This window comes from Bemisia tabaci, chromosome 4 (assembly GCF_918797505.1).
Source record: "Bemisia tabaci chromosome 4, PGI_BMITA_v3".
NCBI lineage: Eukaryota > Metazoa > Arthropoda > Insecta > Hemiptera > Aleyrodidae > Bemisia > Bemisia tabaci.
In genome coordinates this window covers 31396654-31422808 of record NC_092796.1, presented here as the reverse complement: position 1 = coordinate 31422808, position 26155 = coordinate 31396654, and the positions used below count along the sequence as shown (strand labels likewise).

Here is a 26155-nt window from a genome sequence, read left to right as displayed (position 1 = left end):
TTTGACTAAAGTTTTATCAGTTTGCCTTTAATGAACTCCAAAATGACACTAAATCACTTCAATTACCTCCCAATTTGAGTCTCATTTGACTCGATTAACGAGTCAACCGACGCTACTGATCTACACTGTTAAAAATCGAAGACTGAAAGTCGGTGCCGGAAATAGCGCTCGGGTGTCGATAATGCGAAGAAAAATTAGCACCATAAAAGCGTTATGACATTTTGCACACGGAGTAGATTCCGCCCCGCAGTAGTGTATATCATTCCGTAAGGAGACTAGATTTCGCTCCGCATTTATATCACTCGGGTCTTTTGGGCGCTACTTGCACCCCGCGGCACAGAATTTCACTCCAAAATTTTTAAAAATTTATAAAATGGGGACAGAACCTTGTTCTTTTAAACAGTGCACCTAAAACTCAAAGACAGCTGTAAGGAGACTTTTGAAAGGCCTAATAACAAAAATCTGACAACGTTGACTCGGGCTTTTGAAATCGAGGATTCATAATAAATCACGATAAAAAGAAACAAACGGTGCCACCGGCAAGAGTCGAATGTGTCAACCGACACTGTATAGAGAGATACGCGGTGCCGCCCGTGAGGGATGCTACATAATATATTTTATCGATGATTTCGGCAACCACGAATTCGCTTCGCATTGAGCTCGCATGAAGATTGATTTTGGTCTCTGCTCTCGGGGACAGGTTAAATTGAGATCATTCTCTATCAGTTCCACTCTCATTTTCTTCCTCGCCTCATTCCTAGGCAAAAGAAAGGGACTTTCCATGAACCCCTTTTCCCGAGTCTGCACGCCTCACTCAGGACCGCGGACTTTAGTGGGTTATGTGACCCGCAGTTTTTAGACAAAATGGACACAGTGGACAAAATGCTCAGGATTTATTTTCATCCTCTTTTAATTTTTCATTTTTTCGTTTTGATTTCAGGATGCAGAAAACGACGAGAGGCACGTCACGTTAAAGAATGTCAATTTTTCCGCCTCGGGATTGTATTCTTGTGCGGTTTCGCTGGAATCGCCCATCTTCACCAAAGCGTCGAACGAGGCAGAACTTACTGTGATGCGTAAGTTAAACAAAATCTATGTATCAGTTGTCTTTGCTTGAACTGTTAGCATAACTTCCGAAGCTCCTAAGCTATAATATATTTTCATTTATTTAAAAAAAAAAAATTCATCATGCCAAAAAAATACAGTTTTTTGCGACTCTCTGAAAGTTGGAAAATGTGACTTTGTGCCATTTTGATTCCATACGCTTCATAACCAGTGTAGCTGTAAACACGGTGAGCACGCTCGTAGCTGAGATGGTTAAGAAAGTTGAAGCCCCTTCAATCCTCTGCATATGCAATACGGACATCCAAAGGGCACGAATAGTTGCTTCTAGGCGTTGAGTTATAACAAGAGAGGCAATGTCACGTCGAATCCGTCAATCGGAACATAGAAAACAATTTCTTCATTTTGTATTTGTGTCCGGTAAATAATGGATAGTCATGATGCGTCATTTTAGTTCAAATCAGGAGCTTTGCAACTTCAAGGAGAATCCTCTTAATTTTCTGATGATTAAGTAAAGGCGATCGATTGTTAAGCTCGTCCAAATTTAATCATCCGATCAATTTTTAAAGGGCTCGTGGGTTTTTGAAAATATCTCAAAGAGCGGAGGATTCGGAGTTTGGCTCAAAAAAAATCACGATGTCAAAAAACATTTACAATTTTCGCGGTTTTCTGAAAGTTGGAATAAGTGACTTTGTGCCCTTTCATCCTACACGCTCCAATTTTTCGACCCTCTTGAGGAGCCGAATGGAGTCGACTGTGGTCAAGTGGTCACCACTCTGCGGCACAGAGGTCACGGTTGTTACCTCTAAAACACGAATAAAATAATTAATTGTCTTCTAATTTCGGAGAGTGCTCGTAACGAAACAAAAGGAGTCGGGTGAGCAACCTCAGGATTCACGGTCGTTCTGAACAGTACGTGGCATGTATTGCGATATATCGATTGATCTACCGTTTATACCCATAGAAAAGGATCGATAGACAGGGTATTTGCAACGACCACCTCAATAATCGATTCTTTATCACAGCTTCAAATGGGAAAATATCGATAAAAGATCGTTCACGCCTCGCCACTGAAGTCCAGCACGTAAGAAAATGCGATTTTTCCGGAAACCCGGCGCCGCTTTCTCATCAAGAGAGCTTTGCTCGGAGCTTGTTCCGATTTTTACGGGGCTTAATCACTTAACCACACAATCCCGGAGACAAGGCGCGGTCGGATTTGTCGGGCATGCCCTCAATTATAAGAAAAGTAGTGGTTTCGTGGCCCCTTTGTAGCTATTGGGCTGTGAATCAAGAGGGTGTTTAATCAATGCAAAAGCAGGCCCATCAGACCTACATTATTTAAAGCTTGGATAAACCAGTCGAATTGATACAGATTTTGGGCAAAGTATCGTAACGCGCTATCATTGAAATTGATAGACGCAGTCGTAAATGAGGGTGACAAAGAGAAAATGGAGCAATCCTACTGGTAGAAGCAGGTGATTACAGAAGAGGTAATAATAATAGACTCACTTTCGGCAACCCACGTGGGACCCTTTGGACACTGGACAGTTCATGTTTTTCTCCCTCAGTTGAAAACAGTCACCCGTTTCAGCTAAAAGGATCATTCCATTTTCCCGCTGTCTTCTTTATCTATAGCTCTGTCTATCAATTTCAACTATCAGTCCATTTTCATGTAAGATTCGTTAAGTTTTATATCAGTACCCCAAAGCCAAGAGTTGCCTAATTCACATTTTAGGAAAAATCGAGTTTGTGGCGTTTTTAAAATCTCCATTAATGTGGTTCCGTGTGTGTGGAAGATTTGGTAGCCCTATGTCACGCCGGTTATGAGATACGGATTTTCAAAAATTAAGATTTACATTGAAATCAATGGGTCTGACGCGCGGTTTTCCCCTGATAACTCGAAAATACTTTAATTAAGGTTAATATGTTAATAAACTATGTGTATGTGGTGAGAAGTACAAGCAAAACAGTGATAATTTATTGAAATTCATTTTAAAGAAGCCCCCGAGTCTCTCACACAGTGGTTCGCTTTGAGAGTATCCATTTTCGGCGACATTTTCCCGAGACAAAAATTGTTGAATATTAATGAGATGCAAAGGTTGTCACCGCGAAATCGGGTTACGGCCCGAACTATACGCGTCCCGAAAACTTTGTCAGAAAGTTCGACATTTTCAAACAGCGTTGCGGTGCAGTTTTCACACACGAAAGCGGGTGCTGGCACACGCGCCACTGTGGCGTAAAGCAGAGAGGAAAATTTCAATTTCGGAAAGTTAATGCTCGTGACTTCGAATAATTGTGACAATTTCGAAGGAAAAACTTCAGCGCCTCTTAGCGCGTGACTCAAACGTTTTTATTGCAATATCCGGGGACCATACTATCATCTTAATCGAAATTGAGTCATTCGTTTTTTCGGAATCTACACCTATTTGAAAACAATAATTTTTTGTCAAATTAAAATTATTATGAACTAAAAAAAAATGGTAAAAGTAGATGAAGAGCGTTAACTTCAGCAACGGCGGAAGTGATTAGATTTTCCTTTTTGATTTCTTTGGATTAAATATAACTCCAGAAATGAAGGACACACCACGTATAGTGACGTATCGTGATAGCGTCGTAAAACTTGCACAATGTGTCGCACTCGCCTCTGTGCTCTCTAAAGCACTTCAAAACTAGGGATCATGAACATCAATTTTTACACGGAAATTATTTTTTCCGAACTGATTGGAGGGAGGTTGTCTCTGAATTACTTGACACTCCAAAGGATGAGCGAAGGTTTTCAAAGAATCTTGAATTTGCCGCCAAGAAGTATTTTTTCTTAAATCAAGAATTTTGCTGCTTAATATAAACCACTTTTATGCTTAATCCAAGCTTTACTTTCTTTTTATCAAGAAAAATTCAGCTTAAATCAAAATAAAAAAAATTCTTGGCGGCAATTTCAAGAATCATCATGCCTCAGCCAAGCACATTTTTTTTTTCAGTGTATATTTTATAAAAGGGTACGGTGGTCTTGAATGAAGTGTTTTGTTTTGTGCGACTTTAAAGGTGGTTCTTCAAATAGCTATCCAGGCTATCCTAATCTAATCAACAACTTTGAGGCGTTATCGTTTTAAATGGTCATGAATTGAGGAAGACACATCGCAGTCTTGCCGAAGAAAAATCGTTTAATCATAAATCCCTTCTTTACATAAAATAGCAAAAAGGGGGCGTTTTCAAAATTCTTAATACACTTGCAGAATTTCAAATACGCAGTGCGCCAAAGTAATAATTACAGCCCGCCCTCATAAGTCTTTCGTGTCCGTTGAAAAAAATATACACTTGCTATATTGTTGCCGAAGGGAGGAATTTCGCGCTTCAATTTCGTTCCTGCCTTCAGCGCTTCAACAAATCGGTAACCAAAGGTTCGAAATTTTAAAAAAACAGACTCCATCTCCCTGCAATAGGAGAGTTCTAATCTGATAAAAGGGACTTTGAGTGAGTATACGAGGAAAAGTCTATTGTTTCCCGGTTAATAAGTAGTATGATTTTCTCTAAGTTTTCGGAGAAGATCAAACTCACTGAAGTTGTTATATCTCTTTGCCAGTCGGACTTCAAAACTGACAATCGCAGGTTTCCTGATGCAATTTCCAAATCTTACTTCTAATATAAGCTACTTATTAATTTCGGCGAACTTCAGCTTAAGATTCCAAGCGTATTCTGCGAATGTCAAAATGATGTCGAATATAATCTGAATATTCACAGCACGTTCTGGGGCGGAGTCCGCGAGAAGTTAAATCGAACGAAACACCCCATTTTCAATGCGAGTGGTTGACATTAAGGCCAGAATAATTGGCTGAGGGCCACATTATTCATCGTCGTTCCTGAAACAGCTCCTTCTCTTAAGGAGGTCTTATATGGTACCCATTGTGATTAACGACGCCTCAAAAAATAGTAAATTTAAAATTTTTAAAATTGAAATATTCTAAAATGTTTACAAAACTCGAGTAAAGTTTAACGGTTAGAATTTATCCTTCAAAAGGGATTAATATGATTTTCCACCGAAAAAACGCAGTATTCAGAAAAAAATATATCGATGGTTTTGCAAATTTTGTGTCAAAGTCACAGAATCTTCTCTTTTGTACTATACAATTTTTGTGGTTGCAAATCGTTGAATTTTATTCTAGTCTCGTACAGATTGTCCCCTGCATGATGCTGCATTAAAGGTATTCTTAAACCTTCCCAACGTAAATCCTACAGGGCCTCCTTAATGAATAAGTAATTAGAGAAGAACATCTAAAAACATGGCTCATAGGCAGTCGTTCCTTTAACAGCTCAGTGACGCCCTATGAACATTGTCATGAAGAAGGCCTTTAAAATAGCATCATTAAAATGACAATATCTACGAACTTCTTTACAATTTAAAAGAAAATTCGGGAATAGTTCCTTGCGATGGATTACAAAGACTTTTCCCAACGCAAAAATGTAAAGTACAAAAGTAAATATATTACGAATTTTGACAATTTGAAGGTGAGTCGATCTTTCCTTGAAGTTTGTCAAAATTATACATATGAAGTTATTTATCGGGCGCTTCTGATTACCAGATCCGCCCTTTCCACCCTTTGGAACCCCCCGATGTAGCATGTGCTAAAGTATTTAGCGTGTTACCTTATGGGAAATGACGCTATTCTGATACAGGTGCCAAAATTTAAATATTTTTCATTTTTTTGAGACTGTAAAAACTGGTGACAAATGTTGAGTATGATAAAAAATTTGTGCACAGACGTATCACCCGGTTTTATTTTATCTTCCGCGCCTTTTGTGGCGTCAAATGCAAATCATCGTCCGCCCTCTCAATTAGTTTTTTTTCTTTTTTTCAAAATTACGCTGTAAATTTCACCCAAGGTTCGTAAAAGTTGTCATGTTAATGATGTTGTTCGAAAAACCTACTTTGATCATAATGTGAGCCATATAGGACCTCCCTCACATCGGGTTTAAGAAGCGACTATAAATACAACCTTATGACTGGATATGGCCCCGAGCATATTCTCCTCCGATAACTTACTCGGAGCTCTCGGTACAGAAACAAGCTCGTTTCATAATATTGTCAGCTCGTCACCCCTCTGACGTAAGAGCTTATCTCAATTTCCTTTGAGCCCTGTTTCACGTATAATGCCATGCTTTCTGGGGCTCATGCGGACATCGAAACACGCCCTCGCGTCGGGGGAGCGACGAGTTCTATCATCTATAAGAGGATCTAACGACGCTCATGGAGAGCGCTGTCGTGTTAAACGAGAACGCCTTATGAGCCATCCAGCGTTGCTACATTTCCTCCGACAAATCAGGAATTTTCAGAATAATTTGTGAATATTTTTCCTAGAGTCCCTTTATGCTGAGAGTCAAGACAATGTGAATCCATTTCTGATTGGCTCCCGTATTTTAGGCCTTCACCGTGTCACAAATGGGAATAAAGATTACATTTTCACCGATTGCAAAGTTTATAATCTGGAATGGACCGGGGAATTACGGGTTCGGCAAGGAACAAACGGAATGAGAGAAGGAACGGAGAAAGGGATTTGAGAATGGGCCGATCAAAGATTACGAATAACGTTCAATTTGTGTAATCTTTATTCCCGTTTGTGACTCCATGCGGGGGGGTTGTCTTGACTCTCAGTAAAAAGGGACTCTAATTTTTCCTATCCGATTTTCCAGAGGAACTTGTTCGTGATTCGATCTAAGTTCTGAAAATGTCAAGGAAAAATATTCATAGCTTTCTTCGAAAATGGATATTTTTAGAGGAGATCAGCAACACGCGAATGCTTTTACGGCGTTATTGCTTAGGACGGCGGAGCGGGACGAACTGGAGATCAAAATCTCGGCCGTGAGGAGGTTGGCGAAAATTAATATGTACTTAAGCTTCTCGTTTTCACTTAATCGGATCCTCGATGCTCTCCATTTTCAAAGCGTATGCCTTCTAATAGACTCTATTTATTTGTCCTCCGTCGAGCGGGCTTTGATGTGTGTTCCGTTTATTCAGCCCCCCCCCCCCCCCCCTCACTTTGCCAGGCGGTTTCTTCGGGTAAGGAAAACACCGAGCGAGGAAGAAAAAAAACCCGCCATGTCTCCGTTCGAACGTAGGCAAGAGAGCCTCTGAGTCTTCCAAAGTTAAGCGGTGGGAATAAAATTAAATATTGCTTTTAAGTTATTAAAATCTTACTTTGAAATTGAAACACTAAACACCTTCCTTCATTCTTTTTCCTCTCCGTCTTCTTCTTCCTCTCCGTCTTCTTCTTCTCCTTCTTTTTATTCTTTTATGCAGTCTTTTGTTTTCTTTTGTTTGCAGTCTTTTGGTTTCCATCGATAAATTGAACGTCATTACATTGTTCTAATGACAAAAAGGCTTCACTCAGTTTCACGTGAGGCCTAGAAGCGTAGTATTAAATTAACGCAATGGCTCCAAAGGCGAGGCGTGAACGGTCGATTGTCGATATTTCTCCATTTAAGGCTATGATGAAGAATCGATTATTCAGGTGTTCGTTGCGAACGCCCTGTTTATCGATCCTTTTCCGTAGGTTTAAATGACAGAGCAATCGATACATCGCAAAGTACGCCACGTTCATCTTGGAGTTGCGTCGTTCTTTTTCCACCTTTAACTTAAAACAGAAGGAGTCCATCCACAAAGTGAATATTAAGAAAAAACATCGTGCATTCCGTCATAATATGTGCACGTAAGCGTTTACATGATATTTTTGTTGTTTTTTCCGAGCCTCTTTGAAAGATATAGCTGTTATGCTAAATGATAACTGTCGTACTCACAGATGAGGAGGACGTGTGCGATTCTGTACGCGAGTCTCGTTTTGCTTCCACAGTAATGTATAATCCGTTGTTCAAAGTGAGGATGGAGTTAAGTTCTCTTGATTTAGGTAAGGAATGTGATTAAATAGAAACGCGAATCCTCAGTCACAGTGAGTGTGCGGATACCGCACTTACTCTCTCTTCATTTAGGACAGAACAATCTCACACCACCATTAATGTGATAAAATACCAGGATAGGGGTTTAAAGTAACTTTATGCGTTTTTTCGCTCGAAGACGGTCAATGGTAGGAAGTAAAGAAAGTAAGAAGATGGGAAAACCAATTATAAAACGAGAACACTCATTGCGTTTCTTTCGTGGCGTGTGGGAATATTTCTAAGACTGTCCCAAAGGCCGGAACTCAAAATCGAGGCATTGGTAGCTTTGCAAGGAGTGTTATTTTAAGGACGTCTCAGCACAGGAAAACTTATAAAAATATAAAACCAAATCGCATTTTCGACGGTTTACCTTCCGTAACTCCGAGCTTTACGGAAAAGATGTTTAAATTTTGGAGCCATCAAACTTAGGTCAAATTTAAATGTAACCTCACGCCCTCTATTAGCACATTGGTCTAAACCTCTCGCAAAGTCCCGATTTTTTTCTCTTTTTTTACAACGATACTCACAAATTTTTCCGTAGAAACTGTTGATTTCAATTTTGTAAACCTCATCTGAGGGTCTTGGAAAACCACGCAGATAAGTGCAGTTTTTGACAAAATTGAGCTGCATATGAACTCAACTAAAACTAGTTTACAACTATATTCTGTGAAAAATTCACAACTAAAATCCAACCTTAAAGCATCAAAAATCGAGTTTAAACTTCCTTTCTGCCATAAAGCTCCATGTAATTTTGAAACTTTAAACATGTATTTCTTGAATTAGCAAAATCTGCACTTATGCGCCTTGTCCTCCAAGCTCCTGAACTTTACTAAAAACTTAAAACTTAAAAATTTGCCTCCACGCAACGAAACCGAGCCCCTTTCCCCGCCAGCAGTCGCATTTATTGGAGTTTTCAAGCCCCAACTAAGTCTTGTAGCTTAAATCACTGCGGCTCTGATAATTTAAGTAACTTCCGCGTTTTTAAGGTCAGTTTTTTTAGCGCAACTTGGCTCCTCAGAGACATACAGCTTCTAGTGCATTAACGCCGTCATCCGTCCATTAGCACGTCAAGTGCTTCAAGCATTTCAGCTGATCTCAACGAAGCGTGAAGCTCTCGAAGCACTGAACAATTTCAGCCAGCGCAGCGTGAATATTTTTTAAAGCTGATTTTACATGCTTTGTTTCACCGTGACTTCTAACCCTCATCTTCATTTGAGCCTTTTTTCTGTATGCCCTCCGTTTCAATATTAATGGTACTTTTTACAGGGATTTTTTTCCCCTTATTCTCTGTTGAGAAAATTCATTAAAAAGGATGGACGAAGTAGATAACTGGCCGATAACATTTTGAGAGCATTAACCAGAATTAGCTTAGTTGCTTTTAACGTTGCTAGATCGTCCCTCATTACTTATTTTTGAACCGGTTGATTGAGCATCAGTGTATCTCAAGCTTTTGTCAGAATATTCGTCAAAATCAGCATTGAAGACCAAGACAGTTTCAAGGCACATTGCTCTTTTGTCTCTCGTTCAATATTGACGGCCAAAGTTCGAAACCACTTATCACTGTCAGCGACGTCACAGACTTTGAGCCTCGCCTCGAGCGATGCCGATGTCAGGGAGTTTTCACCACAAAATATTTAACATCGATATTTTTTACCCCAAAACCCGTGCGTTTTCGCTGCCGTGGAAAATTATTGGAGTTCCCAACTGAAGGTGCAATTTTATCCTGCTGTTTCACACATCGATGGCTAAAGTGGGAAACCACGTATTTCCGTTTGCGACGTTGCAGACTTCCTGTCATATTTTATTTACTCTTTGAAAAACTGGTCACATCTTGATTCGCCGCCCATAAGGACGTAACTACTCTTCGAGATGAACCCTGTTGTCCATATCATTCAATGCTTTCTCTGGCTCATCTCTAAGTGTAGTAACGCCCTTACGTCAACCGAACGACGAATTTATTGAGAACTACCTTGATTTTTCTTCTCTATTAGCAGAATATTCCGCGTGATTTCAAGCCATAAAGGTGGCTTGTTTCTCCTCGAAAAAGTTAAACAGGAGCAGAGGTTTTGAAACTTCGCAATAGAGTTACGCGGTTTTGTACTTTAGCCATCGTGAAGAAAGAAAAATGTGTAACGTCCGTTGCAATCACGCTTATACTCGTAGTTAGTGCCGTTCTTTTAACCATCGAAGTTACACGAATGTAACATTTTCGGTCATTGTAGCTGTTAGTCGTACAGATATCTCTTTCGGTCTCAAAATGAAAGTAAACTAAACATGTTGCTTGTAATGGGCGGGACACTTTTAAGCGCAGAATTCCCCTCCTGGTTATTTTATGAGGCCTTTTCAATGGCCGGAAAGAATACGGCCGTCAAAAAGAATTAAAGTAGACCAGAACGTTGCACTAGCACGCAATAGACAGAAGAAGCGCGTTTTCTGGACAAGGTACTACGTCTCTTCCCTGACAAAAAGGCGTAACTCAATTTCCATATGAGCCCAAAAAAGCATGGATATATTTGCAAAACAAGGCTCGTGTGGGAATTGAGTTACGCCTCACGTCAGAAGGACGACCGCACGAGTAAAACACAAACTCATACGGAAGAAGCACCTTAGTTCATGGGGAACAATTTTTTGGGGAGTTCCGCATACGGTTCGCATATACTTCCGTTAGGTGAATTTAAAATCCCGCTTTTCCATTTCACCAAAAGGAATCACGCACACTTTTACATTATTTTATATCTAGCTCACCTCGAGCACACCCCATCCTCCTCACTCGCACATAGTTCTGTTTTGTAGAACTACTTCCAATTATGGGATCAATTGATTTCATAATTGGTGGATCAAAACTAGTGAAAAATACTTAAGTATTTAATGATTTATATATATTATTCTACCTCTCCTTCTCTATTGCTAATGATTAATATCTTTCTTTTACTTATAGATTTAATATATTTAAGTGCTGTTTTATGTCAGCACTTAAATATTAATAACTATATTACTTTATGTATATATTATTCTACCTCTCCTTCTCTATTGCTATAGAAATATTGATTATGGGATTTATTTGATATTTATTGTAATCATTAAATACTTAAGTATTTTTCACTAGTTTTGATCCATCGCCTTACACAAATTTCAAGAAAAACTATGATTTTGTTGAAAACTTGGGGAGCTGTAGTTCTAACCGGAACGGACCACTAGACAAGGTACGAATTTAAGCAATCTGATACAAGTTCCTTAACCAGAATTTCACGTAAAACACGATTCGCACAACGAAAATTAACGAAGATATTAACGTTTTTATTTCACATATTGGTTACGAGGAATTTGAACTGCCCACTCACAAGAAACTCACAGCTCCCACGTGAGTCAAATTGCGCACTACAACGGTTTGAGCAAGCTTTTTAATCGAGCAATGTCCATTTCCCACCATTTGTTGTTCAAACTAAAAGCAATTTACTATAGCTGAGCCAAAGCGTCAAAACTGAGGTTGCCAGATTTTTATACCGCAGAGACTGTCATGATCATGTTTAGCGCGCGATGTGAATCACGTAGAGCATTGAGTTTTAATGAGCGGGTGGTTTGAATTCACGCATCAGGAATCATTAAATATCTTTGCAAGGAGTTGATTTCAGTAATGTTTGTTGTGCGCATCGTGTTTTACGTTAAATTTTGGTTAAGAAACATGTATCAGAATGCTGGAATTCCTACCTTGTCTGGTGGTCCATTTTTGACAAACCTTTATCGAGAGAAAAAGTCTTCTTTTGGCCGTGAATAGGCTCCTCAGTGTGGTAATCTTTCTGTGGGACATTCTGTACATTGCAAGCACATTATCGAGAAGGGGACCGTGTAGCGGTCAAGGGGCGGACCCGAAGCCCCAACCCCAAAGCGTTTCGGCCCTCTGTGTGGCGAAGAAATTAATTTTCCGATGCGAGTTCGCATACTGCCGGAAATGAAGCTCGGAAAGTGTAATAATTTGGCGTTTCATCGGCTGGCCGGTTATCGTCGAAGATACGATTCGATCAATCGATGTAACCTTTTGCGACTCGGCCATGTCATTGCAGGCTAAGTATCGAACGCATGAAGCCACAATCGACTGTCGTTCGACGCCTACTTCGTGTTTATACATTTTATAACGACCCGATTCATTCTCCAACAAGTGTTGACTAGGGCGTTGAAATTCGACGTTGTCATATTTGGCGTGATCGCAGCTCTAACGCCGCACAGAAAAGTGCTTTATGATTAAAAAGACGGAATGCTAACGCTGCTGGGGGCGCGATTTATATGAGATATTTGATGGTTGTTAGGATATTGGCTCGCAGGATGCTAGTCGTAAAAATTAACGCCCAGCTCCAATTACGTAAGTACACTGGGCCCAGCCGGCGCTGTTACCATATTGTGCTAGTTTTTAGCCCTTGAATTCCGTGTAAGGATAAGTTGAGTGAAATGCCGCAACTGCGTGGTGCCTGAAATATGGCAACACCGTTAATGTGGCGTTTGAAAATCGGTTTTTTGTTGACAGAGAAACCTCGCTATTCGCTACTTAGTTTTTGTGTGGACTAATAGTTATCAATTTTTCCTTTGATATGTGATTAATTTGATGGTTTAGAGATGATGAATGACCTATAAAAAAGGACCTTTGACATTGACCTGGAAAAATCGGGACCCATCGCGAACGGAAATATTTGGAAAAGGCATAGAACTTGTTAGAGAATTATCTATAAAATCCGGAGATTTCTTCTTTCCGTGCTCACTGATGCTCAGAGATCAAATTATTTAAAAAGTGGCGGACCATGTCGACTTGAATTTGATGGATCGGCCAAAAGATGAGAAAAATTGCATTTTTCACGAATATTAGGTAAAGTTTTGTTTAAAATAAGAAAAAGAAAATGAAAGTGAAAGAAAATCTCGGATTTTTATTGAAAGATTCCTCTGTGAAAATCAGGGAAAAAAGTGTGAAATTAGGGAACCAATCAGAAATGTATTCACGCTGCCTTGACTCTTAGTATATATAAAGGGACTCTAGGCAGTCCTCTGCCGTGCTAAGGAAAAACGCCGTATGAGCATTCGAGAGCTGCCAAATTTCCCTCGATAAAATGTTCATAGTTCAGGAAAATTCTGAATATTTTTCTTCGAGATTTTCAGACGTTTTAGAACAAATTACAAACAAAATTATCTGAGAAATCGGCAGACAAATATTCAAGAAATTTCCTGAGAATTATTGATTCGCCAGGGGAAATTTGGCAACGCCTGAAGGTTCATACGACGTTTTTTCTCAGCACGGCAGTAATTCTAGTCCAGTGTCGGACCACAGAGCTGGCTCGGCGGGAAATATGAAGGTGTGATCCGGCGCTTGACATGAAGGAGCCGGTGTGAACTGCAACTGCAAGCGCTCTCAACGTAAATGCTCCTTTCAAGCCGAGTCAAAGGGAGCCGTACAGGCATTACGTTAATTTCGTTCTCATGTCAAAAGGGCTTCACTGCTTCACGGCGTAACAAGTGGCGTAATGAGTGGTGCACTCGAGAAGGCCGCGTTTCCCGCCTTCGCTCCGATCCAGCACAGGTTCACGCTGTAATGGACGCTTTCAGACCGAAAGGAACTATGTGCATAGGGTCTGCATGCAACATAGCTCCTTTTAGCGTAAATACATCCTAATGTCTCCGATCCTTCGAAGCAATTAATTCATATTTGCTTCGTGCACTCTTCTCCAAAGGTTCCCAGGCACACTCCGTCAATGCAAGGCTCTGCATTATTTCCTCGATACGTCGTCGCGTCGCGCTTGAATGAGAAGAAAGGGTTGCTTCAATCGCGGAGGGACCTTTGTAATCTTGCGGAAAGTCCATGTCAAATGAGTTCGCAAGTTCTCAGAGTGAGACAGAATAGCTGCCATATTGATTCGTAGAGTTAGTTTCCACGCGATGATGAGAATAATACTGCCTTGCTAAGGAAGAACGCCGTATGAACATTCAAGAGTTGCCAAATTTCCCTTTATAACACATATATTTTTGACATCATTCATGCATATTTTTCCTTGAAATTTTTTGATATTTTAGATTAAATCGCGTACAAAATTTTGCAAAATAATATTTATAATTTTCCCAGTAAATTCTGTTTTTACCGGAGGAAACTTGGCAACGTCTGAAGGTTCATACGGCGTTTTTCCTTAGCACGGCAGAATAGGACGTATTCAAATCAAGAGGAACTATATCCATTTTAACAGGAGTCCTGAAATCTATCAGAGTTCATTCAAGACGGAGCTCATGTCACAATGGTTGTAGCTCCTCTAGATTTAAATGCGTCCAATAGATCTTCTGTCGCACTCTGGAAGCATTTTCGCACTGTAACGAAAGTTGTGTCGCACTGCGGACTGATTATTGAAATTATTGAAAGGCGGAGATATATGTAAACAAGACGAAGGGAAGATGCAGCGATCCGATTGGTGGAAACGGGTGGTTTATACAGACAGAGGGGGAAAATGATGGACTAACTACGATGGCTCTCCTGGGTCGCCGTAAGTTAGTTTAATACTTATCTCCGTCGTGAATTGCAACCACACACCTCCACCAATGAGATCGATCCATTTTATAGTTTTCCTCTTTGTCCACAGCTTTGTCAATCAATTCAAAATAGTCAACCTGCTGTAACCGAAGAGAGCACTAAGCTCAAAAATGCAGTTTTGAGATTATGAAAGTAGTGATGTCCAGGCGAAAAATTGTACCGAAACGGCTTTTTCTAAGGTTTTCATTTATTTTCCAAAAGACATTCAAATGTCGCGTAGCTCACTAGTATGTAAACCTCTCTTTGTCTGAGATTTTGATGAGGAAATATGGTATGTACGGTATTGACTGAGAAAATATGAAAACTCGTCGTGGAAACATGACACATATCAGACCGAGGAAAACCCCTGAAATACAGCCTCCGAATGATTCTTTCCTCATAACCCGAAGTTTTTTGTCAGCGAGAGGGGACGAAATTCGTATTCTAAGGAGTGCTACTACGGAGGCTTTTAAAGCCGGGACATCTGAAGGAACCAATGAGTACTCCGCCGCGCTAAGGAAAAACGCCGTATGAACATTCGAAAGTTGCCAAATTCCCCCAGATAAAATATGTATTTTCAAAGAAAGTTATGAATATTCTCCTCTGCAATTTTCAGGCATTATAAATCAAACTGCGAACAATATTCTCTGGAAAAATTGAAAGAATGATAATCACAACTTTTCCAATAAATTCGCATTTTGTATGTATGTATAAAGCCGCTTTTATAGCGCTCTTTGGCGCTCTGCGACCCCTAGCCGCCAAAGTCCCCTATTTTCCCAAAGCCCTTCAGGGAGTTGACAAACCCCCATTTCTTCTAAAACCCCCTGTCGCCACCCTTTCACTGGGCGTCGTCCCCTTCGTCTCCTCCCAGGAGGAACCCAATCAAGCAACTTCTTCGCAATTCGCATTTTATCGAAGGAAATTTGGCAACGCTTGAAGGTTTATACGCGTTTTTTTCTCAGCACGGGAGTATTTTTTCCAGGCTCTTTTTTCAAGAGGCGAGTAATGAGTTGGGGGAAGTGAGAAGATAATAAAGGGTGGGAAAAATAATGATTATCTCTCAAGTGATTACTCTGCGGCGACATCCTCCTTTGAGTGAGGAAGTGACGGCGGTGGGAGGTCCCGATGAAGGCGGTTTTTGAACATCATTTAAAATTATAGCGCGGAACAATGGAGTGTGTTCGCCGGGTTTCATATTTTGGTTCGCTGCTCACTCTCCTCCGCGACGTATCTCTCCACTTAATTCCAGCCCGCGGAATGTTGCCTTATTTGGAGTCTTGTTTTTGTAATTAGATTAATTCGAGTTTCCTCGGCTGTAGATTTTGTGAGCGTGCAATTCGCTGCTGAATTTGATTCCAGGGTTGCGAGAGTTTGGAAAATTGAGGAATTATAAAATTAAAATAAAATCGGAAAACTCGGGGATTTCCCCCACGAAAAAACCTAACACTGCATTTCAACGTTGCTCATTTTCCCCGCGCAGACTGCATTTTGACGATTGCAGTGTTCCTCAATCAACGCACCTATCTGCTTTTTTTTTCAAGATATCGTCTCTTTACATTCTTGCACAACGTTTTCAGAATATGCTCCTGAAAAAGTCAAGAAAAATGAAACTATTTGTTTAGCAGTAAAGATGATCGGACGTGTCTTGCAAAATCAAAATGAGTCGGAAAATATGCAAAGTCGCAAGGTGTTATATTAGGTTTTGTAGTCGTATTTTCGAAGTGATCACATCTCTCATTGCGCTGTTGGCTCGCACTGCCGCGCGGTTCACCTCGTGAGTGCACGACTGCACGCCCAGTGATCATGTGAGTCCGTAAGAGCGCAGCGAGAACGCCTTCAGCTTTTTGTGTATGCAACATGGACATCCATGGAGCTGGTATAGTTGTATCATTTGTATCAAGGCGCTGAGATACGGACCGACTCGACGTTAGATTCGACTGTCGCGCGCAGTGGCGCTCTTTCGTCTTGGCCTTTTAGCCTTATTCTGTCTCCATCCTTTTGTCCTTGACTCTTCAAAAAATAATCTTTTTAAAATCTTTCAAATTGATCAGATTAATTAGTTATAGAATTATTTCAAGCACCCCGCGAGTCTCCCGATTGGAAGAAAGAGAAATATTTTTGAGCACACTTCACTCTTTAACAGATATTATCCAGGCTTTCTCCGATAATTTTTGAGAAATTAGAGGGAAGGGGGCTCACGGAGGAAAACTAATTGTAGCTGTAATAATGCACCACGCCATAACTACAATCATAGTTGTAGGTACCACTGACGAGTGTGATCTGCTGATGCGGTCTTAAAAGACCCAAAATTTCATGGATCTCACCTTGATCCCAGCTTATTTGTCAATGCATCTGCCTGAACTGGATACTCTACCCCCCTCCCCATACTGATACTCATTGGTGGCCAAATGTGTTACTCAGATTGAAAATGTTTGAAGCTTTTGGCCTTGCTTTCCTCGTAAAATAATGTGGACCCAGCGGTGTCTTTCTGCCTTGTCATCATAAAAGAAACATTGTAACCAAGACTGGGAAAGTAAGTGGAACTTGCACTGAAAAAAAAGATTGGTAGAATTTACCATTCCTTTACGCTGTATTCCACACAGCGTGAAGGAATGGTAAATTCTACCTATCTTCAGAGCGACTCTGCCAGAGGAATGGTTACCTGCACCAGTATATAGTGACGTTTACCTTTCTTCTGGCAGAATTGACTCTGAATTGACGCTGTGTAAAATACAGCGTGAAGGAACGGTGAATTCTACCAACCTTTTTTTTTCAGTGTGGAAGCCTTCACCAGCGTCGTATAAAAACGAATCTTGTCAATTCGTGGACGTCAACGTCAGCACACGTCGAGTCTTACGTAATTCCTAAGAAACTTGAAAAATTATCTCATGGGTGCCTTGCGAAAATGCCCTCAGTCTTTTGCGTATTTGACATGGACATCCATTGAACAGGAAAAGTGGGGTTCAAATGCTGGAATACAGAGCACCGTCGCACAGTGTATCGAGTCAATAGGAAAGGTCGGACGAAATTTGGAAACTTTAAACGCTTATAACTCTGTTTATACAAAACTTAGAGGTTTTAAAAGTGGTTCCATTGGTTTCATCGTAAACATTTCTGCTTTAAGCACCCCTTGTAATTTAAACTGCGACGAAGTAAATGTCTTTGTGGAATAAACATCAAAATTTGCAGTTTTAGTCAAATATTTCATGTCCGACCTCTCTAGTTGACTCGATCTATTGTGCGTCGACCGTGAGGAGGGTCAAAAAGTCGGCTAAAATACCGTGCCATGTGACAATAAACGACCACAAATTCAAATAATCTTATATAAAAAACTTGGAAAAGTCAGAAAATTTTGAAATGTAAGAAACCTTGTCACCCCTTACAAGCACCGGAGGAGTTCAAAAGCGCCTCTCTAATTCAACGCTGAGAATGAAGGGGCAGGGATGAACAAAAAAGAAAGTAGGGGGGGGGGGGAGAAAGACACGAGGGGGAGCAAGAGGGATATCAAGACGAGTATCGAGGTCTCGCGGACGAGAGAAATGCCCTGCTTAGTGAAAACGTCGTACAATTATTCAAATGTTGCGACATTTCTTTTTTGATAATATTTATTTTTGAAGGAAGCCATGACTATGTTTCCTCGAAAATCTCAGACTTTTTAGATCAAAATACGAACGAAATCCTCCGGAATGATGGGAGGAGAATTATTCACAAATTCCCTCGAAAATTCGTGATTTGTCGATAGAAGTTTGGCAACGCTCGATGTCTCGTACGACGTTCTCACTTAGCGCGGCTGAGAAGTTGTTGGCCCGTCGCCGTACTCGTCCTCGAGGAGGAAAGTTCTTCATTAATTAAGTTGATTTTCCCGATGTTCCGCGAGATAAAAAATGAGGCGAATAAAATCCCCTACAGAACTCGAGAGCTTCGGTGTATTTAAAAAGTTCTCGTCTGGAATTCCCGAGGCCTCGTCAAGAGGGGCCACCGACGGTGGAGGGGGGGGGGGGCGTATTAGCGGTGACACTATCTCCCGACGACAGACTGCACGACCTGTTGCTGGACCCGGAGCTCGGAGACTTGGGACTTGGGAGAGTAGCCAAAACCATTCCCGATATTTCCTCCGTCGAGCGTCATAAATACACCCATGGTCTCTTCACTCTCAGCCCGATAAGCTATTATCGTCACCAGTTTGAAACTTCAAATCTTAGCTATGACCTGATACACTCAAGTCTAAAGGGCTCGAGTCATCGTCTTTTGAATCGAAAGACGAAGAGAGATAGTGAAAAGAAGTATTAGTAGTTAGGTAAGTTTATTTTAAAGCGGTGCTTTAGCATCTAAGGCTATTTACACCTCTGTGTGTTTACATGGAAATCAAGGTTAATCGGAAGAAGAGAAAAAGAGAGAAGACGAAGAAAGAGAAAAATAGGGAGGAAGAGACGCTGTTGAAGAAATTATTCTTCTTCCCTTTTTTTCTTCTTCCCTCTTCTCCTTCATTTCTGTTCTGTTTTTTTTCATTCTTCTTGCTCTTCTTCTTCTTCCTCTTCTTTTTCTTATTCTTCTTCTTCCCTCTTTCTTTCCGACACATCTCGAGAGATCCACGGCGCTGAATTAAAAAGACACGCTCCTCCTGCGTTGTTCATGAGAGATGACAAGTTTAAGATCATTCAGTATAATATTTCTACTTTGGGACCGTTCAAGTTCCATTTAATCATGTTTCCTCGTAAGGTACCCGTATCTAAAACATCTCCATCTCTTTTTGGGAAAAAGCATCATTGCTCTTACGATGCTTCACCGATGCTAGTAGATCAGGTCCTACCTACTTCTCTATTCATAATTACAATGTTAATTTTGTGGTAATCGCAATTAGAAAAGTAGGAAGTAGCCTGGAATGCGCCAAGAGCAACGATTCTTTTTCCTCCCCAATTTAGTAGAAGAAAAAAAACTGAGAAAGCTTGAAAAATAGTTGATAAAAAATTAACTTTATTAAAAAATTTGACTCTCTTTTTTAAAGAAGGAGGCTCTTAATGTAAACGATTCTAATTCAAATAAATCTAATCAATCGAAAAAATTCCTAGAAGAATATTTTTTCGAAATATCGGAGACAAAAGTGATGAGCAAGAAGAGAATAAGTCTAAAAAAAGCGTGACGGGAGTGCGCGCTGCGAGCAACAGTCAAATATGACGTTGATCAGCACCTCAGCGCCTATACCAGCTCCATGGATGTCCGTGTTGCATACGCAAAAAACTGAAGGCGTTTTCGCCACGCTCACGGTCCCACATGACACTCTGAGCAAACCGATCCAGAAGTCACCGGTCAGCACCTCAGCGCCTTGATGCAACTATACCAGCTCCATGGATGTCCGTGTTGCATACGCAAAAAACTGAAGGCGTTTTCGCTACGCTCACAGTCCCACATGACACGCTAAGCAAACCGATGTAGAAGCCGACGGCATGCAGTGCGAGTCGATAACGCAATGAGGAGTGTGATCAATTTGTCGATAAACATTCGAAACCTCACATCACGCGATGTTGCAGCTTCTTCATCTTATTTATATTTTTTGCAGAATGACCGTATATCTTTACCGCTCAATATTCTGTCATATTTCTCTGCGCTTTGGAAGCTCATCATTTTTTCAAGATTATACTCTAAAAATGTCTAAAATTTTGAAATATCTTGAAATATCTTTTGATATATTTTGAAATATATTTTGAATAAAATCTCTCGAAAAAAAGGTATTTAACAACTCTTCGCATCATCCCTCTCATTCCGGCACTCGGTTTCAGGAATTTAACGATCCCAAAACCGTCTTTGCTTCAATTAAATTTTATTTACATTTACAGCTCTTGCCCTGCTATGAGTTATAATTTGGGGGAAAGTGATGTTAGTTTCCAGGGTTGTAAATTATGTAAATTTTGAAATTTTTCTATAGAATTACCGATAAAATTTCCGACCACTCATGCCGGAATATCCTGACTTTGCCCTGATTTTACCGATGACCTACGTGCTCCTCATTTATTTTCCCTCTTCTCTTTTCTGCATTATCCCTTTTCTTCTATTTCTGCTTCTCTTTCTTCCGATTCCGAGTGCCTTCGTATCTGACATAATGTCACAATATTTTCATTCAACACTCCTCTATGCTCTGGTATCAATTATCGCTCAACGTAACCAAGATGCGTCCATTGTTGCTGCCAGCTTCAGACTTACGGTCGAGGCTTACAATCTTCAGTTCTCCAACATTCATTGCATACTCCACACGCATGAAAATTAAATAAACCTGTTCGAAGGTAATTAGGAAGTTTTAGCATCAAAAATATAAAAAGTACACTTTTTACTTGGGTTGTTGCTGCACTGAAGATTGTAAGCCTCGACCGTAAGTCCTTTTCCCCCTGATGTTATCGCATATTTTGCCCTTGGCTGCGATCCTGAAGGGGCCGTGCATGCAAATGCAATTTTAGTGGGGCGTCGTTAGAGCGAATTTGGTTTTTATACGGTCTGGCGTCGTCGACCCGTTATTCCTTCATCGATTCCTCCTCGCAACGTGTGCTGAAGGAAACCAAAGTCATAAATAAAAGAGGCATCCCTGACCGATTTGATATAGAGCAGAGGCGAATTTCCACCTACTATGCCTCTGAGACTCCGGCGCGCCAAAGAAAAATGTCTCACAAAAATACAGACGTTGCCATATTTACTAACAAGCCTACGTAGGCTTTTCCGCATCATTTTAGCTACCCCTTGTTGCGCACGCTGATGTTCGGACGCGCTGCCGTATAGCAGATCATGATCACGAAAGATTACATTTTCACCATTTGCAAAGAAAATAAACTAGAATGGGCCGAGAAGTCGGGGGCACGGCAAGGAGCAAATGGAATGAGAGAGGGAACGGAGCCAGAAATTCGGGTATGGGTTGATCAAAGATTACAAAAACGTCCGATTTGTGTAATCTTTATTCCCGTTTGTGACATCCATAATCCGTGTTGTCTCAAGAGTATGGCCACCGGTGTTACCACCTCTGATTGGCTCAGCCATCTTAGGCTGAATGGAACCCTTAGGACCCAAAAATGGCGGACGCCATTAATTAATTTAATGCAAAATGACTCAAAATGTAGTTTTCTTTGCTTATCGTAACGAGAAATTTACCCAAATGCACTATTGCGACTTTTTTACATATTTTTAAGACTAATCATTTTCGATTTTTGAGAAAAATTATCTTAGCTGTAGTAAGGTTGGCAGCAAGTGCGGTTGGTGATAACCGTCAACAGTTGGCAATGACCCCCCCTCCCATCCACAAAAACCAAAACAAAGCACCGCCATTTTTGGGTCCTAAGCCTCTCCATGGGGCCCAGTGGCCATCTCTCTCAATATAGGTACTCTAACTTTCGGTATAGACACAAAGTCTATAGACTTTCGGTTCTAGTACACACAAAGGATGTGCCTATGGTTAACCCTAACCGAATATCCATAAGCTTTCTCGAGGTAAAATATTTGATCCTTGGGAAATTTGTCAACGTGGGGGATTCTCATGCATGGTTCTTGCCGAGTGGAGCCGATCCACCGGAGCCGGGCTTATAATGGCTGAAGCGGGTTTAGCCTTAATGCAAAGCTCCTCGGAGTTATTATTCCCGGTGGCGAAAGGCGTTTCCGGGCGTCGCCGAAGCTCCTCGTCATAGTTTTATGTTTTAAATAGGTGCATCTTAATGCTCCTTAACTGCAGCGTGAACTTTTCCATTGTTTCGTCGCGGAGACGCCGACACCGACGCCGAAGCGCCATCATCCGCTTTTCGCCTCCAACTCCGGCCCCGGCGCCTGCCTTTCCATCACCCGCCGTTTACACCTGCCTTCATTACTCCCGGCCCATGCAACAACGCCCTATCGCAATACGCACCTTGCCAAATTTCCCCGACTTAAAGGAATACCGCACGGAGAAAAAAAATTCGTGCGTGGGACCCGAAGTTTAGGTCTTATGGATCTCTGAAGTTTTCGGCTTGAGCATCTGAACACTTTAGGTCAGCTATCGAGGTTCGAATCACACATTTGAAACTTCAGTTCTTACATCTGAAGTACTTCGGTTTTCACATCCGAAAGAATTCGGTTCTCACAACTAAAGTACTTCAGATGCAAGAACTGAAGTTTCAGATGTGTGATCCGAACCTCGACAGCTAGACCTAAAGTGTTGAGATGCTCAATCCGAAAACTTCAGAGATCCATATGACCTAAACTTCGGGTCCCACGCACGAATTTTTTTCTCCGTGCGAAAACACCGGGAAATGTCAGAGAATTTTCTAAAATCAGGGAAAACCGTCAAGGAAAATGACGCAAATGTCAGGGAAAACTTATCAAGTTACCTGTATTTGCTATTTAGAATGGATTGGACGTTTTGTACGACATATTTTGCCTGGTAAATATTCCTAATTATGCCTTTTTAACCATCTGGCATATTTTCAATTGTCAGGGAATTTCACCATAATGTGTCAGGAAAATCAGGAAAATGTCAGGAAATTTTCTTTTCTAAATCCTCTGGTAGCTTTGTTCCATTACTCCTGTCCGATGCAATAACGCCCTATCAGAATTCGCACCTTGCCGAATTTCCCCGATTTAAGGGAATACCGGAAACACCGGGAAATGTCAGAGAATTTTCTAAAATTAGCACTGGAAAAAAAACACATTGGGTCTAAAGTCCAGACTCTTGAAAACATTGACAAGACAAGGGCCCTTGATTCCATTAGATTTAAGCTTAAATCAGAAGGAAATCCGCTCAAATTAAGAGGCTTGGTTCTTGATTTAAGCTTAAATCTGATTGAATCAAGAGTATTTTTTCTTGTCAATGTTTTTAAGAGTCTGCACTCCAGATCAAATGTGTTTTTTTTCCAGTAAGGGAAAACCGGAAAATGTCAAGGAAAATGACGCAAATGTCAGGGAAAACTTATCAAGTTACCTGTATTTGCTTTTTAGAATGGATTGGACGTTTTGCACTACATATTTTGTCTGGTAAATATTCCTAATTATGCCTTGGCATATTTTCAATTGTCAGGGAATTTCACCAAAATGTGTCAGGGAAATCAGGAAAATGTCAGGAAATTTCCTTTTCTAAATCCTCCGGTATCTTTGTTCTACTACTCCTGTCCGATGCAATAACGCCCTATCAGAATACGCACCTTGCCAAATTTCTCCGAATGGAGAATTCGCACGCAACAATTTTATTGCTTCATCCGAGAGTGCCTAATGAGCTGAGTTCGCAGTATTTTTCATAATTTTTTTCTAACATGGGAAATTGTAGAAAAATTGATTTGAAAGTGAGATAATTTGCCACCTTGTGACGTCATCTGGCGGCATTTTCCATTTAAACACATGTATTTCAGCAGATTACGTTATTTTGTCGTATTTTCTCCAATAATTGTCCAAATCAGAAATCAAGGATATCCTCGTGCTCAGTTTTCCCAGCACTTTCATTTTTTACACGAAATCCACAAAATTTCAGACGCCTGCGAATTCTCTATTAAGGGAATGCCGTAAACACCGGGAAATGTCAGGGAATTTTATAAAATAAGGGAAACCCGGGAAATGTCAAGGAAAGTCAAAGGAAGTCAAAGGAAATTTGCCAGCGGAGACACGGCCCCCCATCCGAAAGAAAGGGCCCTGTAAACGCATCAGCACTCCAAGAATTTTTGGTCAGACCGACACTGAGAATCATTATGCAATTGGACGTATTTCTACCAAAGGAGACTATGTGTATTAAGACATGAACTCTCAGACCCACAAGCGGATGTGCATAACAGGGCTCACATCATAATGCACATAGTTCCGTTTGACAGAAATACGTTCAATTGGTTCTTCTCTCTCAATTGATTTCATCCACAGGAAGTCTGAGAGGGAACCAACTTTTCCCTTGGTCTCATTCTATGAATTGATTTGGCTCTTTTTAGATTTAGCAAATGGGGAACAATGTCTCATAGGTAATTCTAAAAATATCTTTGAAAAGTACTTTTTGCAAAAAAAATCCCGATTCCGCATAACCAGTATCCACATATTTTCGACAGAAACCCATAGAAAACAGGTTGTCTAACAAGAGGTGTTGACTTCACCACTTGTTTTTCTCTGCTTCTTCACTTTTCCACTTGAATCGAGGTTTCTTCGTCGGAAAGTTTTCAATTGCCCTAATGATGTTCAGCAGTGATGCATTAAATCGATGACTTTCAAGCTCCTCTCGCTGCAAGCTCATTGTTTGATGGTCGTGGATCACCGAATTAAAACTTTCTGAGTTAAGCAACTCCTATCTGGATGCACGTTCAACTCCTTCCACTTTCCACATTCTTCCTGGAATCCGATGCCAATTTTCCGGCAAATCCCTGGATTTTTTGCAATAGAAACTGCAAGAAAGCGAGTTATTCAACGGAAATCGCGTTGCAGTGATGAATGCAATCGAGTCTCAGCCGCACTGAAAGCCGTCAGGAGTTTTGTTGAAATAAGAAATGCGAAGATGGACCACAAAATGAAAAAAAATGAGTCGAGCCAGTTGAACTTTTCGATCTGAAAAGGAAGAATTCTGAGAAACACTTTCAAATACTTGAAGTCTCCCGTGAACGAAAGAAGGAAATGTTATTTTTTTAATCCAAGAAAAACACATTTTATAGTGGAAAAGTATACATTGAGTGTCGTGACTCATGAAATTTTAATCTTTTACACACATTTGGTTTTAAGGCCAATTTTTTTTGCTTCTTTGAATTTGTGAAAGGCTTTGCTCAGAAGCACCATTAATTCATGCTATTTTTTCTTAGTAGTATTTCACCTGTATCTTTTCCCGGATTCCTTCGATGTAAGCAAACTGAACCGTAACCTTATTGAAGGAACTACAATTTCTGGCTCGTTTAGAAACAACATGTATGCCATCAATTTTCTTGTGCAGATCGGTGCTTTTGTGAACACATTAGAAATAGTAGTTCATTATTGCAAGAAAACATTCTTCGAGGTGAAGCGTGTAATGTATCGTATCCATAAAGTCAAAAATCCTCCAAGATTTTGATTTTTTAGCAAAAACAAACGATGACAGCCTGTGCGCGTGAGTTTAAAAAATCGTTCATTCGAAGAACATTTCAAAAAATGAAAAAACCCTCGATGAGAACAAACAGGATATCGTGAAAAATTCCTCAAACCCCCACACGCAGGGACTATCGTCCTTTTCTCACCTAAAAACTAAAAATCCCCCAATATTTTTGACTTAATCATTTTGATTATCACACGTCAATTCTGCCGTGCTAAGGAAGAACGCCTAATAAACCTTCGTGGGTTGCCAATTTTTTTCTTGTAAAATACTAATTTCCAGGGAAACTTGTGAAAATTTTCCGTCTAATTTTTCAAGGAATTTTTATGCAACGTGATCTGAAGTATCAGAAAAAACAGGTAGAAATATTCAAAATTCAAAATTAATGTTTTAACCGGAGAAATTTGGCAACTCTCGGATGTTCATACGGCGTTTTTCCTTATAAAGGCAGGATTGACCATACTTATACTAAGAAATAACCAGAGACAGGAGACCCGTCACTAGTATCTCGGCCATGGTGGAAGGGAAGCTTTTACTTTTGGGACTTTAGCATTCTACCGTTGACTTACCTACACGGTCGATGTCCAACTACGTGTTGGCAGTTT

General features: G+C 40.5%; 1 protein-coding gene across 6 annotated transcripts in view; it reads left to right on the top strand.

Annotated features, from left to right (window-relative positions):
- LOC109036932 (uncharacterized) overlaps positions 1-26155 on the top strand; it is a 342569-nt gene that overhangs the window by 280788 nt on the left and 35626 nt on the right. For all 6 annotated transcript variants that reach the window (XM_072299695.1, XM_072299690.1, XM_072299691.1 and 3 more), the window contains one exon: positions 941-1076. In XM_072299695.1, the coding sequence (XP_072155796.1) occupies positions 941-1076 (136 nt within the window). The remainder of the gene's footprint in view (positions 1-940; positions 1077-26155) is intronic.